The sequence below is a fragment of the Prunus persica genome, chromosome G4 (genome assembly GCF_000346465.2).
Source record: "Prunus persica cultivar Lovell chromosome G4, Prunus_persica_NCBIv2, whole genome shotgun sequence".
Lineage (NCBI taxonomy): Eukaryota > Viridiplantae > Streptophyta > Magnoliopsida > Rosales > Rosaceae > Prunus > Prunus persica.
In genome coordinates this window covers 78,329-99,349 of record NC_034012.1, presented here as the reverse complement: position 1 = coordinate 99,349, position 21,021 = coordinate 78,329, and the positions used below count along the sequence as shown (strand labels likewise).

Genomic DNA, 21,021 nt, shown 5'->3' with positions numbered 1-21,021 from the left:
CATGTCGGTTGACCCACAAATTTACCAAGCTGTCTGAAATTTTTACTTATCAATGTATCACAAATGAGTGGGAAGACAGAGGGCATCATCGACAAGTTAGATCTTCATGAAACCTCATGCGAGACACAGAAAATAGAACAGGACTAATGATTTATAACAAGAAAAAGAAAAAATGATGACAAGGTTGGGGTATACATCAACAAAAAGTAGAACTTGAAGATGGAAACAACTATAGCTACAAACACTTTTTTTTATAGTACAGCAGTCATGAAGTGGGATGTCTACAATGGTTTACTCGCTTAAGGATGCAAAGACGCAGCCGTTTGCTAAGGGCCTCTAACTTTTCAAATTTCTCACTTTTGGGCTTCTTTGGAACAATGGGAACTTTCTTCTTTTTCTTTTCCTCCTTTTTTAGCTCTGATGATTTTTGTTGCATGCATCGAAGAGGCATCGTGAGCACCTTAAGAGTCTTCTACAATAAAGAAGATAACTTAAATCAAGAAATGCAAACTTGGAAATATGTTTTTAAATCCCTCTATGCAGTATGAATCTATCTTCCTTTGATGATTCCCACAAACAGCATGTGCAATGTTCTGTTTATGTGTCATTAGATTTCCAATCATTAAATGGAATAACAAAACAAAAATGTTCGTTAAGAAAACATTCTTAGCAGTTGATGTACAGCAAGGCCTTGCACCTTGAGTATGCCCAGGATTTATATGAAAGGCAGCTTTTGAAGATCTAGACGAGCATGATCTCATATGACTGCCCCACTACCCACTTTCTTTTTTCTTTATTCACGTAATATGTCACCGAATGATGGCTGTGTACTTGGATCAATGTACAAGCATAGTATACCTATGCACCCAAAACATTCTGATAGATTATTTCTCATTCTTGGTAAACCAAACCCATAGGAGCCAACATCCAGGACTAGATGAGTCTACAACATGATATATTTGAATACTTCCATCAATTATTCAACAATCCAAACAAAAACCAAAAAGATTACCACCTGAATTGACGCTGATAAGTCCTATGAAAGCATAACATTTAAACAGAACTTTAAGTGGTGTCAGAAGAAAATAAGTCTCTACAGGAATATGCAATGTGGAGAGAGAGAGAGAGAGAGAGAGAGAGGAGAGAGAGAGAGAGAGAGAGAGAGAGAGAGAGAGAGAGAGAGAGAGAGAGAGAGACCTGATGCCTGCTGTCAGCAGCTGTGCAATCAGCAGAAGATTCTTCATCACTGCCTCCTAATGAAGAGCATCTGCCCCAACTCTCTCTATTTGAGCTTGTATATGAACAACATTCTTCATTCTGATCATTAGGCTGGTCCTGTAAAACCATAACTGCAATATTTCAGAATACAAATCTGTCAAACAGAAAAGTCTCATTGCCTTCTCACAAGGTCATATTTCCATTGCATGATCAATCCCTACAGCACCTTGTCAAATAGGCGGAGTATGATTTCTCAGTAAATAATACACAGAAGATTAGAGGGGAAAAGTAAAAGCTCAAATTGACTTAAAAAACATTGCAACAATACAATATCCCACCATTTACATCACTTTGTGATAAACAAACAGTCTTTCTAAGGGCTGGGCATGGTTTGGGTTGGGTTGGTACGGTTTTTGCACCCAAACCGCCCACTGAACCGACCAAGTCAGTAAACAAAATTCCTGAACCAAGACTGAACCGTCGTAAGCATCCACCATCCAGTTTTGGTCTACCGAAAAACGGTTTGGCATCATCAGTCAATTTTGGTCCATCTGCTGCTGGCTATGGGGAAGATGAGATCATGCACTGATCGAGCAAGAGATCCTTATATTGTGGTGGATACGATGATGATGGAGCACATTTGAGTCAAGATCAAGATTTGAGAGTGGAGGCACATGCCTAAGTTGGGATCAAGGTTTGAGAGAGAGAGAGAGAGAGAGAGAGAGAGAGATAGATGTAGAAAGGATATGCAGCTTAGTTAAAGTTTTGGAGGAAAAAAAATCGATGATTTTATAAGATGGAGGCTGATTCGATTATAACAGAACATTAAAATGCAAAAACTAAAGCCAAACCTTTCCTGACCGGTTCGGTTTTACCACAAAATTCAAAAATTAAACAGAAAAACCAAACTAAACCAGACTGGTCAGTTTGGTTCAAGTCTGTTTTTTGGGTCTAAAATGCCCAGCCCCTTTGGAACAAATTAAACCAGCACACAGTACTATCTTTTCTGCCTTATCAAGCTAACTAATAACCATTGCTAATCCATGGTTTTCTACAGCGAAGCCTGACCTTAATTGAAAAGAGAAAGCAAAAACCTAATTGAAAAATTTAAAGGGTCCTACAAGTTTAGATCACCTCTAGATGTGATGGTTCATGACTACTAAGTATGTCAGCTTCCTCATGCACAGAATCCTGCATTATCAATAACATGTACGTTGCACAATGATTCAACATAATGGATAATATGGAGACAAAAGGTAACAAAACCTAAAAAAAGATACATACAACTACAGTAGTCACTGGTGCAATTTCAGAAAGAAGTTCGCCCACACATTTTGTAGTTGAAATGGCAGGAGGAGCAGAAGATGAACTTGCAACATCAGTACCCGCAGAATGAACGCCAGTGATTATCTCATATAACAAGCCCTAAAAATCAAGGGGTGGGGGCACATATTCATTTTAGTGGAGGAAATTATGCACCATTCTTATGGCAGTGGAGCACAAAGGTGGACAACATCTATTGCCCAAGCCCATATAGTGGTTATGAGGCATAGCCAATGAAAATGGCTTAATGGCATGTGCTGTAACAAAATGCTGATAACCAATCATTGTGAAACATTATTATGCAGCACCTGACTTAAAACACAGGATGCGATCGAATTATAATCGTGAAGCCAGCCACTGAGTGGATATTAAAATTTTCAGTACATCTCAGCACTAATGACCAAATGATGATGAGGATGGTGATTGTGCATGTGTCTTTTTGCTTCTTGACATTGAAACATCAGAACATCTCGAACTATAATGCTTGAATTTTAGTTGTGATCATGATGATGATGGTGGTGGTGACTGATATAAAAATGATGCATGAATGCCAGAAGCTCTAACTTCCCAACTCTCACTTTGATTTTGGTAGAATGCCCTTTGGCTACAAAGTATCAACTGAGCTACAGTTCATTGAAAGGGATTCCTAAAAAGCATATGTACACTGATTGGGGAGTCAGCTAATACAATACTAGCAGTAATGATCCCGAAAACAATGACCAATGGTAACACCACAAGGTTTTTCACAATATCTTATATGAGACAGAAATCACCTCATCCAAACCAGCACCAATCTTCAAATCCCCTAAATCATAATATTTCTCAAGCTTACATGAATGAGAAGAAATTTGCGGGGGATGAAGAACATTGTAGAAGAAAATGGAAACTGAATCATAATAAAATTGGGGCCGAGAAGAGTTGTGATCACCATCAAAATATATAATATTTTTGTCCCCCTGCAAAGAATTAAAGATGTAGTTGTTTGTCACTTTGCCAACTGAACCATATTAATTTATAAGATCCTTAAATGAGACAGTACCGCATAAGACTTGTAGATAAGGTCAGAATGATGGTTTGGGATAAATTTGTCATCCTTAGCATGTCCGAATAAAGCAGGAATGAATGTTTTGGACGAAACCTGCCAGCGTTATACAAATGACCATATTCAATAAATTTTTTATAAAGAAATTTGTGGATTTATACACACACACACACACACACACACACACACACACACACACATGTATAACCATTGAAATGATCTTATGGCTACAACAATAAAAGAAATATAATAAGTATTGGGCCAGCATGTGTCTAATCCACCCCTAAGAACAAAATGTTTTTTTAAATCCTTTAGCTAAAATAAGGGACACATTACTAGGGCCCTCCTGTAACGTAGTCCAATGATCCATACTATCCATTTCTTAGGTCCCCCTTGAAGAAAAAATCAGCCAAATTGAGAACTATTTAACCAGTTGACTATAATCACGATGATTTTACTGTTTATTGGAAACACGGTGTTCATCTACTTATTTAATCATAATTAGATGTCTAAAAAATGTCTAATTTGACTTTTTTTTGTGTGCAAGGACAATCTTTAAATGGGGGCATAAAAATAGACGGTCCGTATTTATTGGACTGGACGATGGAGTGGAACCCACAATATATCTCTTTAACTAAAGTAAACGATCCCTTACTTGAAAAGCCCTATATATGTATGGGTTATATGTGAATCGAAAAAAGAGAGTAGGGAAGGGAGCTAGGGTTAACTCATCCATGTCAACAGAATGATTAACATAGAAAGACCTGCAAGCAATTAAGATCCATGATATCGAACTTTGCCTTCTTCTCAATTATCCGACGCATGTATTGTACTGCCATCTTAACCTGGTTAAAGGAGGAGGGGTAAAGAAACCAGGGTTAAAGAAGAACAAGGGGTTAAGAAGCCGTGATTAAATAGAAAACATAGAAAAACGAACTGGATAAATTTAATGCTTTATCATCCATGCAAATGCTAATAATTTCCTTAAAAGGAAAATTATCCTGGCTTGGATATTATAGGCACACATACACACGTCTTATTCTAGTAAGGAGCCAAAATAAGAAGGCAACTCAAGGAGATAATCATAGACCTTTAAATCGGTGATTAAAATACTCACACTTTTGATGGTTTTAATCGTTCTTATAGAAAAAAATATTTTTTCGATAAGAAAAAAAAAATCTACTAATACCTTAGAAAATACAATACTTGTGGACAAGTTATCCACGACATACAAATTACTATAACAAAAAAATAGAAAATTTCAATCAATTGAACAGTAAATAAACATGTGCACAAAAAATAAATCATTGCTAAAATAACAAAAACAGTAATTCCTGAGATTCAGGAGAAGCCTGAACCCCAAAACCTTCATCAGCCTCCACCCCTCCTTTCAAAAATCTTCTTGTTTCTCTCCCAACCATTCCACCCAAAATACAGTGATCCAAATTTCCATAAAACCATTGCCCTCTTGCTTCCCCCGGAATCCTTGTACTGTTCTCCAATCCCTTTTCCGCTCTCTCCACCACCAGGGTTCACAACTTCTCAATCATGGATTACCCCTTATTGTAGAAAGAGATCTAATAGCCTATTGCATCTTTAAGTTCCCTCTTTATTTTAGCTCCTTACTAGAACAAAACTATAAACGAAGAGAGCAATTTTCACTCATTGGAAGGTTGGGCATGCTATGTTGTAAACTCTAGATCGGGATCGTTGATTAGGTGAAATCATGTTAGAATGCACAGATAACATAATATGCTACATGTCAGGAAAGCGACCATTCCTCCATCCATGTCTCACATGTCTCACATGTCTCTTGTGTTTGAGGCTCTATATAGGTAGGTAGGTAGGTATGTTTGAATAAATCATAACCATTCACGGATTTGGGTTGGAAAAATTGACCTTTTTGGGTTCTTTAATGCTACCAAGGATCAAAATTATATTTCTATTTTACCAATTATGCCACTGACCAGTCCCAGCCATGTCATTTTCAGCCTAACTTCAAGCTTTTATGCTCTAAAGCAAAACAATATATATATATTTCAATCCGGAACATTTTTCTATATTTGTTGCACATGACCAATTTATCTACCTATTGTTGTGTGCCCCACAGAATGTGGGCACTAAGAGATGCGAAAAACCCATAAGACTATGATGTTTGTCAACATCTCTGTGTGTGTGTGTGTGTGTGTGTGTGAGAGAGAGAGAGAGAGAGAGAGAGAGATTGTACTGTAAATTTAGGAAGACGGATCTTGTACACATCAACTAGCTCCATCATTAGAACATACAAGTTTGAAAAGGCACTATCCAACACCATTCCAGCTATGGAAGGGTCTTCTGCTCCATAAAGAAGGCTGCATAACACATATGAGGTTAGTTACCTCAGGAGTTTAAAAAATATTCTTACGCACATCAAAATGTAGACGTCAGTATTCTTGATGTGAAAAGAAGAATATCAACATCTTCGACCACCAAGTCAACATGAATTTTTAGCCAATAACAAGTAAAAAACAAAAGCATTCTGAACACCTAAAGTTATACAAGATGAGGAAATCCTTGAAAAAAATCTGGGAAGACCCTTCCATAGCCGAGCCAATAATACAAGTTAACATAAATAATGAGTCAATGAATCAGCATAAAGTACCATGTAACTGCACCCATAGATCGCCCCCAAAGACCTATACGCGAGATTTGTTTGTTGCTTCTTAAATATGAAACCACAACCTTGAGGTCATCTCTCTGACACAGTAAAGAACAATTAACAAACTGCACAAAGCAAGAAAAGTAAGTAGAAAATAAAATTGAAAGAGGCAACATACCTCATGCCAACCAAGGCTGACATAGTCACCATCAGATAAGCCTGAACCCGAAAAATCAAGAGTAAAAACGGTGATATTTGATGGAAGAAGCATTACAGCAGCTTCATTTGCATCTGCCCTACATCCACTGCATCATTGCCCGTTACTGCAGAGTAAGTTCTAACATCTTTGTCTACAAAGCACCTTTAACACTTACTTAAATTTCTTTAAAACAAAAAACGAGAACAGTGCTGGAAAAGTGAAAATACCGTATGATATTAAAGAATCAAGATTCATAACCACAAGTACAGGTGGATCAAAAAAGGACCAAAAATGCACAGAATCACAGAGATTTTTTTTAATATTTATTTTATTTTTTTATTTTTAAAAATAAACTCTACAATAGTAGTTACATACCTGTTTCCATGGCAGTATATAACACAAGGAAGAGAAGCGTCTTCGGGGAAAGGTGAAGGCAGATAATGACTGCAACGCAACGTATGTCCCCTAGCATTCGTGAGCTGCAATTATTTTCAAAATATAATATTGCAGGCTCAGGAACCATAATGTAGTTAAACATTTCCGCTTAGTAAAAATGACAATGTCCTGGTAAGTGGTAACTCATTTCCATACTTGCCTCCAAGTCTTGTCGTATGTATGTTCTGCCTGCAAGAGTGAAATCCCTCTCCCAAAGATATTGATCCGGGTTATACTCTGCCCTGTATACCAACATTGCAGATGCGTACAAAATGTACATCAGATGTTGCTCTAAGGACTAGGGCGAGAGTTGTCTAACATGATTTATTTATAAGACACATTAATCTTATTAAAAAGGAACAAAACAATACAAGGAACAAGTTATCCAATGGTCTAGCTAGAAGATGCTAGCCAAACAATTCAACAAAGACTACAAAACATAGCTAAGCAACCAAGATACATGGCAGCAGACCAACAAAAACTAGTGTACGGAAGAATTCCAATCAGTCAATCACCATTATCTATGCCTCAACCTGAAATATTTGGCATGTCTAACCTATTCCAAACCATATTCCACATGATACCACTTATATCTGGCCACAAACTCAAGCATAAGGACAATTCTGGGCACCGTCTCAAGAATGCAAATAAATTTTACAACAGGGTAAACCACAGAAAGATGTGTTATCAAGTAAGTTTACGATATGTGAGCCATACATACAAGTGGAACATTTATGAGCCCATTTGATACATTTTGTTTGTTTTTTTTTTGTTTTTAAGTTAAAGAGATAAAGCGGAGAGAGTAAATTAAGATTAAAGAGAGCAACGTGAGGAAGAGAGGAGAGAATAGATAAATTAAAGCAATTTTCTTTCATTTTTGGCATATTATTTAGCTTCCTTCTCTCTCTCTCTCTCTCACACACACACACACACACACACACACACTAAAAACAAAATAAAAGCATAAATGTTAACAAATGGTTTTTGTGTTGTTTCTCATTCCACTCCACTGCATGAAAGGAGAAAAATGTCCATACATAACGACATCCCATAATAGTAGCTGGGCTTAGATACTAGGCAGATACTGAGACTCCTATCTATATGACCAACTAGTTATTGGTCTAGTGCTACTTCTCTTCCCAATGTTGGAAAAGGTCCCAAGCTCGGTTCCCCTTTCCCATTGATTAAAAAACAAAAGAGAGATCTATCTTTCTGCAGAAGATCTGTTGCACTATGTTATTTCCAGCAGAAGATACCAATTTGGCCAATGAAACTGTGAACAGCATGAGATGCATACCTGGGAGGGCGAATGACAAAATTAATGAACTGATCGATCATCTTGCTTTCAAGCGTCCCTCAAAGCTGCTCCGACCCATAAGATGAGGAAAAAACAAAACGATAGCAGAATCCTGAGAAGTGAGATTCTCACTTGAAAGTTATATATGGAGCCTTTCTCCTCCTTTTCCCTCAAATTCCACAAAAGCCATTTGAATCAAACGAAAAAGACAGAAGGAGTTTCATGGTATCATAAGCTTAACCTAAACCTTAAAATTCACTTCGCCCAAACTGAGAAAAACTTCGAGCTATCATCATTACGAAAAGGTAAAAAAGCTGAACACAAATTTATTTTTTCGAATGTGAATCAGGCGGTGGCCCCGATGGAGGTAATGACAATGACAATAAATTAAGAATAGAGTTAGCTTTCCAATTCCAGATCTCCAGCCCCACAACTGTTATGAATGCTATTCTCATTTTCTAAGTTGTAAACCCAAAAAAGAGCAAAGCTTTTTACCTAGGGTTGTAGCATTCCCCCCATGGGCAACCGGACAAACCGTGAGCTCCAGAAACTAACCGCTGTTTCCCACTTTGCAGTTGAATAGTGAGAGTCCACCAACGAGAACAAATCAGAAAATCAAGTGTACAGTCCAACTTCAAAGTATTAGTCTTTTTTAAATTTTTAAAATCATTCGCAGGAAAAAAAAAGTGTCTAATCCCTTCTTTTTATATAATTTTTTTTTTTATCGCTTTGATTACCGTCTATCCCTCTCTCCACTTTCCTTCTCACATTTTAGCCAAAAAGTCACTTCAATTTCGAAAATGAAACACTTTTATTAAGACTTTCTTATCGATTGGGAGGGGATTTGAACTTGCGAGTTGCGACATCTCTAGTTTTTATCTCAATGAAAAAAAAATTGCAATTGGGTATGGAGAACTCAAATTTGGAAACCCTTCCAGCATAAGGAAGATATATTACTACAATTAAAATACAATTATTTGACAAAAATTTAATTCATGTTGTAAATGTACCCAAAAAAAAGTATAAACGATAATCTAAATTATAAGGGAGGAGAATTTCTCTCACACACACAATCAAGATGCAATTTATGTCAGAAAGTATTAAGCATAGAACTTTATTGTTTTTGTTATTTAACTCAATTAAATTTGAAAGAAACCATTTCACTTTCTCTCTTTAAATTTGCTAGTATTTGGATGAAGTAACCTTTGGAATGTATGAGGTTTGGCTAAAAGAGATATAACCTTAAGAATATGCATTTGATAAACTAATGACAAAAAGATGAGTGTTACTTGACTAATGTACCATAATTCACGATATTGTTTATATAGCAAGATTGGGATTTTATCAAACTGAAAAGAAAACCATACATTTTGGTCAAGATTGGAGAGAGCCTGGTGGCCCGTCTTCTGTCCAGATGACCTCATCGGTACAAAGAGCGAATTTTGCCATAGCATATGTTTGCATGGTTACAAAAACGCCTGTGAAACTGCAGCTGTTTGATGAGATGTTTGGTTTCCTCCTACCAACAAGACTAAAGCATATGCATTCATATGACGAAGTTATAACCGCTACCCTTTGCACCTTTTTGAAATACGTACTATAAATAGTGAGTTTCTTTTTTTCTTTTTTTTTTCTCCAAGGTGAGTTGGATACCATTACCTAAAATCAACATCAGATGGATCTATGGTAGAGAAAAAACTAGAGATGCACATAGTTTTAGAAGTTGGTTACAAATTCCTTGATCATTTTGATACTTTTTTTTGGGGTGTGTTTTATATAATTAAAATTTCCTTGGACCAAACGAAACTAAAATTTTCTTCAACCAACAAAGGACCTATTAGTGTAATGATTTGGAACAATTACTCCCACTGAGTTTGAATCCTAGTATCCGTGTATTGTGTGTGAGCATGCTATCACCCCTCTTAATAGGAAAGGTCTTAAAAAATAAAAAATAAAAAATCCTTCGACTAAAAAGAAAAAAAAACTAAATTTCTTTCGACCACAGACACCAAAAAAAAAAAAAAAAAAAAAAAAAAATCTTCCAACAGATGATTGCATTAGCACATCACTTTATAATCTTTCATAGATATATCAAAACCAGGTGTTGATCTGGAGTAAACTTCAGGAAGTAGAAGTAGTCAATGAATTAAAAACTGTAGCACCAATCTTACTTCGTCCTCCAATAAGCAACAGCGGGCACTTCCTTTTTTGGATGAGATTGTGCGTGAAACATTCTCCCCTGCGCACCTTGCAAGTGTCAACTAGGATCTGTAGTATCAAAACTACTACCAGTAAATCTCGATTAACCTCGAATTACAGTCATTTTTAAACTTTTCCCCAACCACAGAATGCTTTTTGAATCAAAAGATGGTAAAATTCTTCCCAACTTTTATGCAAAATTGACAAAAGGGTATAAGAAGGTAGGATGGTTGGACAAGGAAGCAGATTTAGCTACAGAGACTAACCAAATATGTGATATACTTCTTGGAGAAAAGGAAGGACTAGTATGGTGCGTTAAAGTTGTGGCTGGCATTCAAAATACGCAAAATTTTATAAGCTGGTACTTGGTTTCACAATACCCTGCAGCTTCCACCCCCCAAGTCCTGCCAAAGCAAATGCCTGTGACAATAATGCAGGATTAATAAACAGTGGAATAGTAGAAAAGGAAAAAAGAAACTCTAATTCTTCTCAATCTAATCAGAAAATGAAAAGGAGAAAAGGAGTAAATGAAATGATTTTGTCCCAGCCCAGATGGTATGACCAAAGCTGTCACAAGAAACTCTAATTCTTCTCAAACTAATCAGAAAATTGAAAAGGAGAAAAGGGAGGTTACATGGACAAATATAATCTCTCCTCAACCTTTCCCTATAGAATTTTTCCTTAACTTCAAGTCATAGCAAATGATGTTAAAGACTTCTATTTCCATAATCACGTGTCTCAGCTTAAGGACGCTCTCAAAAATCTGTCCGCTAGGAATGTATGCCAAATGAAAGGGTTAGATCCTAAGAGACAAGTGCCATTCCGTTCAATGTTTTGGTCCTAACTTTATGGCTGCTGTGAACGATGGTAATGGGACAAAATGCTGCTAATGTCACCAGTGTTCTTCTTAGTAATGAATGCCAATTCCGATTTGGAGCCACTCTGCCTTCTTACAAATTCCCATCCCCTATTAAACATTCTCAGTTAGTTATTATAAGTTACAAAACTGACAATTGATATCAAGTTGAATTGAAGTGGTAACCCTACAAGAATTAAGGAATCACATGATAAAACAATCCAAAAGTTCAAAGTCCAAACCCAGTGCTTGGAACCCATCTAAACCCTGAACTTAGAAATCTCTTCCTCCACTTCTCACTTGGTGATTACCTCTTTACAATTTCCTTCATCAGGAGAGGGGGGGGGGGGGGGGGGGGGGGGGGGGTGGTGGGGAGGGGAAGGACTTAGAAAATCCTCTTTCTCTACTTCTACTTGTGAATTCTGTCTTTGAGGATTTCTTCTTCTTTTTTGCTTTCCCAGTCTTGTAATTCATAGTCACTAACAAAACATTTCCCATCTCTCTAGTTGATTATCTCTTTTAAGTTTCTTTTGGTGGACGAGTTTGTAGCCAGGATCATCTCAGAGAACATAGATCCTCGGCAAACCTCCTATCTTTATGGAATTAACTTGATACCCTCCAACAATTTTCTTTTTTCGGGGGAAAAAAAAACTCCTAAGAATAATCAGAAGACTGTTTTACTATAAACATATACATTACATTGACATAGAGCACAGAGATGACAACAAGATGTACGTTGATTTCAGAAAATAGAAAAACAAGGAAAGGAAAGAAGCCTAACCTCATCCCAAGATTTCCCAGTAGTTTCAAGCAAAGCAGCGTTGCAAGTCTTCAGTTCTATGGAGGCACCTGTGAACATTGAGGCTGCCTCCTCCCAACCCCTATTATGTCCCATGCACCTGTATAGTTGCAACGTGATCTAATATCATACTTTCTTGCTTAGCATAAGAAAAATGAGGTAGTGAGCCAGAGGTTACATGACAGTGAGGATGTCGTCCCTTGAATAGTTACAGATAACGTGTTGAAGGTGCTCAGCTGTCTGCCCATCCATGGCGGCTATGGAATAAAAGCTTGAAATATAATGGACCTCAGCTTCCAAGAAGCCTCTCACTTGTTGCTGCATTATCGTAAGAGTTTCCCTGGTTCGCACTGCATTGCTACAGCCCAAAAACGGCAGCTAAGAAATTCGAATTGATTTTAAAAAGCCAACATGAAATGTAAATTCTGAATTAATGGGGGCAGCTACTTTCCGCTCCAAGATTGTCATCCTGCACTTTATCATTTTAAAGCACTCACAAAACAAAAGAGTGCAGGATGACAAATGAGAGTGGGAATAACACTGCCCTTAATTAGTACCTAGATAAAATAAGTTGAGGGATCCAACCCAACTGTTGGAGCTTATGAGAGACTTTGACAGCATCGGCTTGTCCTGTTTCACTCAGTGGCCGATCATGATCTACAATCATGCAAACATATTACAATGAATAGGATTTCGGATTTCTCTCTAAATAATGAAAAGAAAAGAAAAAAGATAGAAATTTGAGGGAACCTTTTAGCGAAGGGTCTTCCCAGGAACTGTTAGCATGACGAAGCAGAATGAGGCGACGAGCAACGTATGGAGGAGTTCGTTCAGAATCTGAAACAGCTTTGCCCTCCACTGTCTCGATTACCAAAGATGAAGGCCTAGTAGCCGTGTTAGGGTTTCTGCGACGGATTGAAGAGGATTTGGGCCAATTGGGATTCGCGGACGCTGAGAAATGATGCTGAATATTAAAGTTAATATTGTGGGTGCAGAGAGTTACTGCATTCATACTGCCAGAGTTGCGACTCTTTAGAGCGAACTGTGAGCTACTGAGTGAAGGATAGAGCCCTCCATGGCTCTCGAGTCGAGAGGGTTACTTATGGTCCCACTACGTAGCTTGTGGCTTTTCTTACTTTTAAATTTTAATTGCTAAAAATAAATAAAACTAGTCTTTTAACACATGCTTACGCGCCTGCAAGAATTTTTTTTTAATAAAAAATTTAAATTTATTTTAGAATTAAAAAAGATGACGGATAATTATGTTCTATAAAAATAAGATTCATTATGTAATTTTTTTTTTAATTTTAATTTTTTCATATAAAAAAAATATGAATTTATCATATTATCCTCATTTAATTAATAATTTCAATTATTAATGTTTACAAACTGACCAAAGTCAATTTCTAGTATTTTGAATGTTTTACCATTCTATGTCTTTTGCCATATATATAGATTCAAAGTATACCTAAATATAGGAAAAAGGAAATTTGAATCCTGGTAGTTGAAGTTTTCAATTTTTAACCCAATATCCATTTTTCAAGGCATCAATTCTGATATCAAGAGGTAAAACTCCGGAAATAAAACCAGACCAATCGGTCCGAAAAACCACTGAAAACCCTAGAAAAACTCAAACCATGAGGAACTGACACCCTAAAGAGCATTTATTTATACAATAAGAATCTGCATATTTAGTATGTTGAATGAAACAAAAGCCAAACAGCACATTATCCTATCGACAAAAACATAAAAGAATACAAAAAATGAACCCATTTCCAACCCTCTTAATCTCCTTGTTAAGAAGTTATTGTGAGGAAGATCCGGCTTGAGAATTACAGCTTAATGTTCATGCCATTCTATTTGTCAGAAAGGTATTAGGCAAGTCACACTTTCAGCAAATCAACTCTTGAGCAAGGTATTGAGTTTGCAAGTTGCTTTGTTTATCAATAAGATCATTGGACATTGCAGATGGTATTCGGTGGCACTTCAAAATTTTTGAAGTTGCAACTTTTGCTAAACTATGGTTCAACACAATAACCCTATCATCATCCAAATCAAAGCGCACACTCTCTTTGCTACAGTTTTCAACAAGTTGGCATATATGTTTCAAGTTTTCAACTTCTATCCCATTAACCTTCTTAACCTGCCACCACAAGTTTAAAATTTTCATGAGACAGGTAAACAAGTAAATGTGCAAGATTGCCAAGTTCTATCCTGCAAACCTTCTATCATATCATTTACTTGGGCAAACAATAACATAGCATCAATGTAACCTCAAATATAATGGATACTGATGTGTTACGGAAATAGAATTAGAATTTTGCTCACACCTGTAACTCTGCAAGACGTTCATATCCTGCATTGATATCATCCATCAGGACCTGAACGAAATAAACAATTATCACAAAAATAAATATAATTGTAATTACTTGCTGAATCAGAAGAAAATTCCTAACTGTGCTTTTGCAGTTGAATATAATATTTATAATACAGCATAAGTAAAAATCAGCATTTTCTTCATGATAAACCAAATGGTTTTGCACCAAGTAGCACAGGAGGACATATGGCTGCACTTCATCAGAAGACAACCGTCATGGACTCATCTAATTTTTCTCTCCAATCCCTAGTGAACACCAACTTAATCTTCATTTTGCTACATAGTAGGGATAGGGGTAGATGAACTTTCCTTCCTGCTTCAAACAAGATACTTTGTACCTCTGCCTTACATAACCAGTTCTAATATTCAGAGCAAGTAGACTCACCCTTCATTCCCAGATGACAACCCGAATCACAATATAATTAGTACTCATGCTTTTATGAAAATCCAATTTAAACCCGAAAAATGTCTCCTTGATTACATCACATTAAAAATGACGAAGCTAAACTTTGAAAGTTAATTCTGTATGTATAGTTCAACAATTCAATCCATGAACTTTTACAAGATGACTATATATGGTTGCAAAGAGCGTGCCTTACATATGTATACGATGCTATTACAGTATGTTAAAATGAAAATCCACATGAAGACAAAGATCAAACGTATACATAAATGTTTACACAAAATGAAGTATCTGTACGTACATCATCTACACTGTCTTTTGCAACAATATAGTTTGTTACTGCGTCCTTTTAGCTAAATGTAAGAGTGGCACAATTTTCTTAAACTTTCATAAAACAAATATATCACAAATAATTTCTTTGCATTCTTAATGCAATTCAAAGAAGAAAGATTAGCTATGCTGAAATTCATGATGAAATTGTTTTGTATCTATTTGTCTTTATGTATCTATCTTTCTCTTTTTGTTTAAGTCTTCAGGTATCTAGGACATACCTCCATAAATTTTCTTTACATGATTCAATATCAATCGTCGGCCTTATTTGACGGATTTCAATCAGTGATTTCCAAAAATACAAATGTTATGAGAATGAACACATAGAACGACAGTTAAAGTATTGTAAAGTTTGAGAAAGAAAAGCTATGATATTTTATCAACAATGAAAAGTTTAAAGTTAACAATTAAAGAGAATACTCTGGGTGGATTGTTAAAACACTAACATTTGTGTTGTACACATTCCCCATTCTAAAGTTTAAAGTAAGGATGTCCGTGACAGCATTTTATTTCTTCTCATGGCATTGCATTTGAACTAAAAAAACATCAGAGCTTTACATTCTTTTATCATTGTACATTACAAAGTCTTCTTCGTGGCATATGCAACCGCACAATCAACAAAACAATACTGATGTAAGACTCACATCACTTGAAAAAGATATGCAGACCTGAGAAAGGATGACGAGCTGTTCACCAGCCCTTTTTGGGGGTTCCCTTAATGCACTTTCACACAATCGTCGAGGTGAAGTATTATACCAGTCTTCTCCATACTCATGAAGGTATGGCTGAGTGAGTGGAACAAAGACCAAACCAGCAAAAATATAATAACTAGGGAGTTTATCGAACTGATGAACTGGAACTAATGGCTGCAACTGCATAATTCAACAACTAATAAAGAATTGCAAAACAACCAAACAACTCTAAATTGCATGGCAAAGAATATCTTCATTTCTGATTAAACAATCATAGCCATAAATTCTAATTTTCTATTTACCTCTAAATATTGAAGTTCTAAAATTTGCACTGAGAACCAAAACCAATTACCATTACAATAAGATGGTAGTTCAAATTCCACAAGTACAAGAGCTAATAAACACAAAATGGACAATGACAGCACAACCAACTGAGTGCGGTTGCATAAAAGAGCTTTAGCAACTGCACAATTGAACAACTCAAAACTCAATTGCAAAGCAAGGAAATAACTCTAAATTGAATTGCAAAGAATATCTTCATCAGTGATTAGACAATCATAATCATATATCCTAAATTTCTATGTACCTCTAACCTATTGAAGTTTTAAATTTGCAGTGAGGACCAAACCAATTACCACCGCAACGAGATGGTAGTTCAAAAGTCCACAACTGGAAGAGGTGAATATACAGAAAAATGCATAATGACAGAACAACATATTCAATATGGTTGCATAAAAAAGCTTCAGTGAGTTAATAAATTTTGTTTACAAAATCTGCTAGTCAAGTGTCACTAATCATCCTGTGCTAATACACAAGAGGCTGAATATCACAAAGCAACAACGACCAAAATTTGATGACATCTAAAATTCTTAAGGCCAACAAGAGATGAAAGAAATTAATAAGCATCATATGCACAAATATCTGAACGAGTTACTAAAATCATTGTGATTTAAGGAACAGCATTATGTGGCTTTGTCAAAAAAGTTCCAACATCTTACACCACACTTCCCTTCCTTACCATTTCTCTCCAACCACAACAAAATTAAACCAGAAATACATAGCCTAGGGCATGCTGAACAAGTTAGCACTGCTGAGACCCCAACTCTCAAATATTAATCAGTGCTGAGCAAGTAAACAACCAACATTCCATCTTTCTTGCACATATAATACCAACTACTCATAAAACAGTGTTTATTTGTTATCCATTCTAACCATGGGCAGCCTGACCTTAGCCTGAGAAAGTTGAGCCAGATCTTAAATAAACTCAATGGCCCAACAATTACAGGACGACCAAAATAATCATATTCTACATAAATGTCTTGACTTTTGTCTTTCAAAAGATTGTTTCTCTAATCCAGTTACTTTTCTCCATTTGAATTACAAAAAAAATAGAGAAAAAAATTCTTAAATTTTAAAGACACCTGGTATCATACTTATGATTCTTCAAGATGGAGAAACCACCAAATTAAACAAACATTAAAAAATGGTGATAAGACTTACAGGCTGAAGGGTGATATTGATTTCATACTCTTCACCGTCCCTCAAAACTCTAACTACCGCTGTTTCGTTGGGTTTCTTCATAGAAACCAAATGGTCAAATGTTATCCGCTCTCTGTTTCGGAAAGGAACTGCATTGTGCACAAATCATGCTACAAATTAAGAACACAAGGGGAAAACAAATATCTGATAAACAAAAAAACCTCCACTCTGCCAAAAAAAGGAAAATCTCTCCGAAAGATCATCACTGTTATCCAAACTCCTTAGGGTGACTTGGTAAGTTGGAGAAAGCTTTGTTTGCAATAGCCGATCATACATTGTGATTGTTTCACACACATGTATTGGCATTGTAACTAGAAGTTGACAGTTGATTTCAATTTTAATGTCATTAATTGTTATTAATATCTCCACATTTGCATTGAAACGAGTCAGTAAGATGTCATTCTTGGTCCGACATGAGCAACAACCACACAAGATTGTTTTATTACAGTTAAGGAATAACAAGTGACTACCTGTTCCATCATTTGCTACAGGCACTCCATCAAAAGCAAGGATAATATCATCTTTCTTCAAGACTTTATAGGCATCTGAAAGAGGGCTAATTTTGCTCACTAATACCCCAGTCATTTCAGGGTGCATCCGAAAGTGGTTCCTCAGTTGAACATTTTCAATGGGCTGGCATGACAAACCCAGAGAGCAGAATCCGACATATTTTCCACTTTCTTCCACTCCAGCAATAAAATGCTTTATTACTGGAACAGGAATTATATAACTGAAAATTCCAACAGATGAAGAAAATATATTTAGCCAAAGTTAACAATGCTCTTAGAAGTAAATGCTTAAACTTGAGAGAAAGATGCTTCGTGATATATCACATAAATTTGTTTGCCTGTGGATTGGACTTGCGGTATTAAGCGTCAAATCACACCTTTGTTCTTGTTGAACCAGAAAGGTGGAAAAAATGAGTCAAATAGTGCAAGTATTCTAGAGCTTGTTGGATAAATTTTGATGATTCAAGACATAGTCAGGGTAAAGTAAAAAACACGACAACAAAGTCAAATGCCACGCAAAGTACAAATGAATTCTTGACCGCAAACAAAGCACTTCCACAGGTAACTGATTAGTCAACATGTCTAGCCAACAAAATGTAAATGAATATTGCAGGTAATGTCCTATAATCTAAACAAACTAAGTGATGACAATCTAAATTAAAACAAGACTTACCCAATATTTTCTGCACCAGAAAGGTTTTGAAAAGCTACACCAGCAACTTTATTGCCCATGATTGCTGGACCACCACTATTCCCTGGATTTATTGCTGCATCAATCTGTATTGCCATAAGCTGGGTTGCACCATGCACATATTGTGTGGGTTCGACCCTAGAAACAACACCTTTAGTAACAGAAATGTTGTCACCACCTGCGCCCAAAAAGCAAAGCATTAATTAAGTTAAACGTTATCACTTTGCACCATGCTTTCAGCCTTTCATTATTAATTGGTTAAAGGTGGAACCCAAGGGCATTGGTATAACAGGATAAAAGCCCTTACACAAGGACAATGAACTAAAGAAGCTGTAAATTCAAAATAGGAAGATATCTAAAGAAGAATAGACACCCATCAAAACATATGAAGAATGAAGAAAAGCATCTTTGAGATCAACAAAGAATCAATCCTTTCTGTAATGAGTCTGCCTATTCTTACACATATTAGAAAAAAAAAGAGAACTTAGAAATATGGTTCGAGGATTTCTCCTCAAGTAGCTGCGTCAAAGAGTCTCATTTCATATTTCTGACTTCAGTTTTAATTATATAAGAAATATTACATAGGTTTATTTTCAGTCAAGTCAGAATTCACTCTATCAGCGGACTATGAGTCTAACTTTATGCTTTGGAGACTTTTTCTTTAATGCTTTAGAAGTTCCTACTCAACTTAGTTGTTCTTTTTCTAGTTTATTGAAGAGCCCTAGCAGGCCTCTGTGTAACGTCTTAACAAATATGCCTTCGCTTCCTAGGTGTCATTTCTTAGGGACACCTAGGTGTGCCTAGGGTTTTATTAACCATTTCTTACAACAAATCAATTTTCATATTTGCCAGAAATCCCTGCAACCTTAAGATTTGATTTCAGTATCACATCAGCCACTAGGATCCAATTTCTATAATACATAACCATGCTTAAATACCCTTGCTTCAAATGTAAACAATGAACCATCAAAATACCTAACTATAAATTGTTAAAGATACCTCATAAGATTTGGTACCACACCCACAACAGCTCTTCATCCTGTTCATTCTACTATTAAATTCACAAGTTACAAATAAACATAGGCATTACGCAATGAAGTATCATGACAAATTATTTGGAACCCATTAAAGATAAACAGAGTGGTAGTAATAGTGAAGTTTATCGTTACCTTGAGGATATCCAACAACAGCAACAGCTTCTTGCAGAAAAGGAATGTCTCCTAACTCGAGGGAATTCACACCATTCCAGAACTCTTCGCTTTCAACACTTAAAATGGCTAAATCACATTCATGACCAACAGCTCTAACTTGCGCTCTATACTTGGCAGGAGAGCCATGCTTTCTTACAAGTACAAAGGTATGATCAGCCACTACATGAGCATTTGTCAGAATTTTCTTCCCAGGGATTACAAACCCTATATTATTAGGATAAAAGTAATTCTAAGTTAGAAATTTTTTTTGCAAGTAAGGCAAAAGAAACTTGATGAACGTTAAAATCTAAAATTAACTATGCAGGCAACAACAAAGTGGCAAAATTGAAGCTTCGACAATGCAAGATATGTTAGGCACAATTGAAGGCTTTCTTGTGTGTTACTTTGCCGTAGTAAGCTGCTATTTTTCATTTCTTTTATTTAATTATTTATCCGAACTGCTATTTTAGTTTTGTTTATGTTCGCTCAAACTCTTAGACTTAAGAAAGAAGAAATGAGAGAATGTTAAGAGTTAGAGTACCGGAGCCCATGGATTCTCGCTGGGACTTGTTCTGCCAAGGAAGGAAGTAGTTAGGGCTGCTCGACACAGTGAAGATCTTCACCACTGAGTCCAACGCCAGCTCTATTGCATCCTTATCCGTCGTGCTCCTCTTATTGTTCCTCCGATCACCTAAACGCCGTCGTCTAATTTTGTTGTTGTTCCTGAGGAGATGCACGTGCACTGCAGCTACTGAAGGGCATGGGCACGGGCCATTCTCATTGTGAGCTTCAGAGTTAAGTGGCTCGGAGGAACAAGAAGAAGAAGAAGCAGCAATATCTTCAACCTTAGCTGCGCCTATGGTACAAGTACAGATACTAGTCCCTCTTGCCGTTGCCGTGACCTTATTAGTATAATCTTTTATTAAGTTAATAGAGGAAACAGAAGATGAAGAGCAAAGCCTGCGGAGCGCACGGACGGAAGTTCCCAGCATCTCTTTGTTTTTGTCCTCGTTCCTCTTGGCAGTCGGTCTAATGTCTGAAACAAGAAAGAAGAGGAAGGCCAGAAAGAAATCAGAGACGGTGAACAAGAAAGAATAACAACTGCCAGGGTAGGTTTTGAGTTTAGGCTCGAACAATGGGCAAGGCTAATGTCAGGCCCAACAAACAAAAAGAACCCTGCGTTTTAGATCTTTTTCCCTTTCATTTCTTTTCCCGCTATCTTTTTCCCTTTCATTTATTTTTCCCGCGAAACGACGTCGTTTTAGATCTTTGAAATGTAATGTA

General features: G+C 36.4%; 3 protein-coding genes across 9 annotated transcripts; all 3 read right to left on the bottom strand.

Annotated features, from left to right (window-relative positions):
- On the bottom strand, positions 128–8,808 carry LOC18778777 (uncharacterized protein YqkD). 5 transcript variants are annotated; one of them, XM_020561667.1, is made up of 14 exons: positions 8,648–8,808; positions 8,153–8,314; positions 7,016–7,097; positions 6,796–6,899; positions 6,400–6,526; positions 6,225–6,319; positions 5,811–5,934; positions 4,348–4,428; positions 3,581–3,679; positions 3,315–3,497; positions 2,503–2,643; positions 2,353–2,409; positions 1,198–1,335; positions 128–472 (listed from the first exon to the last, which is right to left on the bottom strand). In XM_020561667.1, exons 2-14 carry the CDS (start codon positions 8,191–8,193, stop codon positions 266–268), a joined length of 1,479 nt encoding a protein of 492 aa, XP_020417256.1. In that variant the 5' UTR covers positions 8,194–8,314; positions 8,648–8,808; the 3' UTR covers positions 128–265. The 5 variants fall into 5 exon arrangements, with proteins under 5 accessions (XP_020417256.1, XP_020417257.1, XP_007213931.1 ...); XM_020561668.1 differs by having other exon boundaries at positions 8,153–8,264; XM_007213869.2 differs by having other exon boundaries at positions 8,153–8,217.
- Positions 9,944–13,165, bottom strand: LOC18778190. 3 transcript variants are annotated; one of them, XR_002271143.1, is made up of 6 exons: positions 12,757–13,165; positions 12,564–12,663; positions 12,185–12,364; positions 11,989–12,106; positions 10,618–10,771; positions 9,944–10,420 (listed from the first exon to the last, which is right to left on the bottom strand). XR_002271143.1 is itself a non-coding variant. In XM_020561681.1 (5 exons), exons 1-5 carry the CDS (start codon positions 13,016–13,018, stop codon positions 10,703–10,705), a joined length of 729 nt encoding a protein of 242 aa, XP_020417270.1. In that variant the 5' UTR covers positions 13,019–13,165; the 3' UTR covers positions 9,944–10,702. The 3 variants fall into 3 exon arrangements, 1 of the variants encoding a protein (XP_020417270.1); XR_002271144.1 differs by having other exon boundaries at positions 9,944–10,391; XM_020561681.1 differs by having other exon boundaries at positions 9,944–10,771.
- On the bottom strand, positions 13,588–20,874 carry LOC18780089 (protease Do-like 10, mitochondrial). The gene is made up of 8 exons (XM_007211325.2): positions 20,279–20,874; positions 19,717–19,962; positions 18,530–18,725; positions 17,818–18,077; positions 17,309–17,436; positions 15,785–15,988; positions 14,337–14,387; positions 13,588–14,149 (listed from the first exon to the last, which is right to left on the bottom strand). Exons 1-8 carry the CDS (start codon positions 20,727–20,729, stop codon positions 13,898–13,900), a joined length of 1,788 nt encoding a protein of 595 aa, XP_007211387.1. The 5' UTR covers positions 20,730–20,874; the 3' UTR covers positions 13,588–13,897.

Coding starts and splice junctions, on each gene's coding strand:
- LOC18778777 (XM_020561667.1), bottom strand. CDS start 8,193: ATGATCGATCAGTTCATTAATTTTGTCATTCGCCCTCCCAG. Junction 7,098..8,152: donor TTTGTCATTCGCCCTCCCAG/GTATGCATCTCA, acceptor GTTGGTATACAG/GGCAGAGTATAACCCGGATC. Junction 3,498..3,580: donor TTATCTACAAGTCTTATGCG/GTACTGTCTCAT, acceptor AATTCTTTGCAG/GGGGACAAAAATATTATATA.
- LOC18778190 (XM_020561681.1), bottom strand. CDS start 13,018: ATGAATGCAGTAACTCTCTGCACCCACAATATTAACTTTAATATTCAG. Junction 12,664..12,756: donor GGAAGACCCTTCGCTAAAAG/GTTCCCTCAAAT, acceptor GCATGATTGTAG/ATCATGATCGGCCACTGAGT. Junction 10,772..11,988: donor CTGGGAAATCTTGGGATGAG/GTTAGGCTTCTT, acceptor TTATTGTCACAG/GCATTTGCTTTGGCAGGACT.
- LOC18780089 (XM_007211325.2), bottom strand. CDS start 20,729: ATGCTGGGAACTTCCGTCCGTGCGCTCCGCAGGCTTTGCTCTTCATCT. Junction 18,726..19,716: donor TGTTGTTGGATATCCTCAAG/GTAACGATAAAC, acceptor TTTTGGGCGCAG/GTGGTGACAACATTTCTGTT. Junction 15,989..17,308: donor TCAATATCACCCTTCAGCCT/GTAAGTCTTATC, acceptor TGAATTATGCAG/TTGCAGCCATTAGTTCCAGT.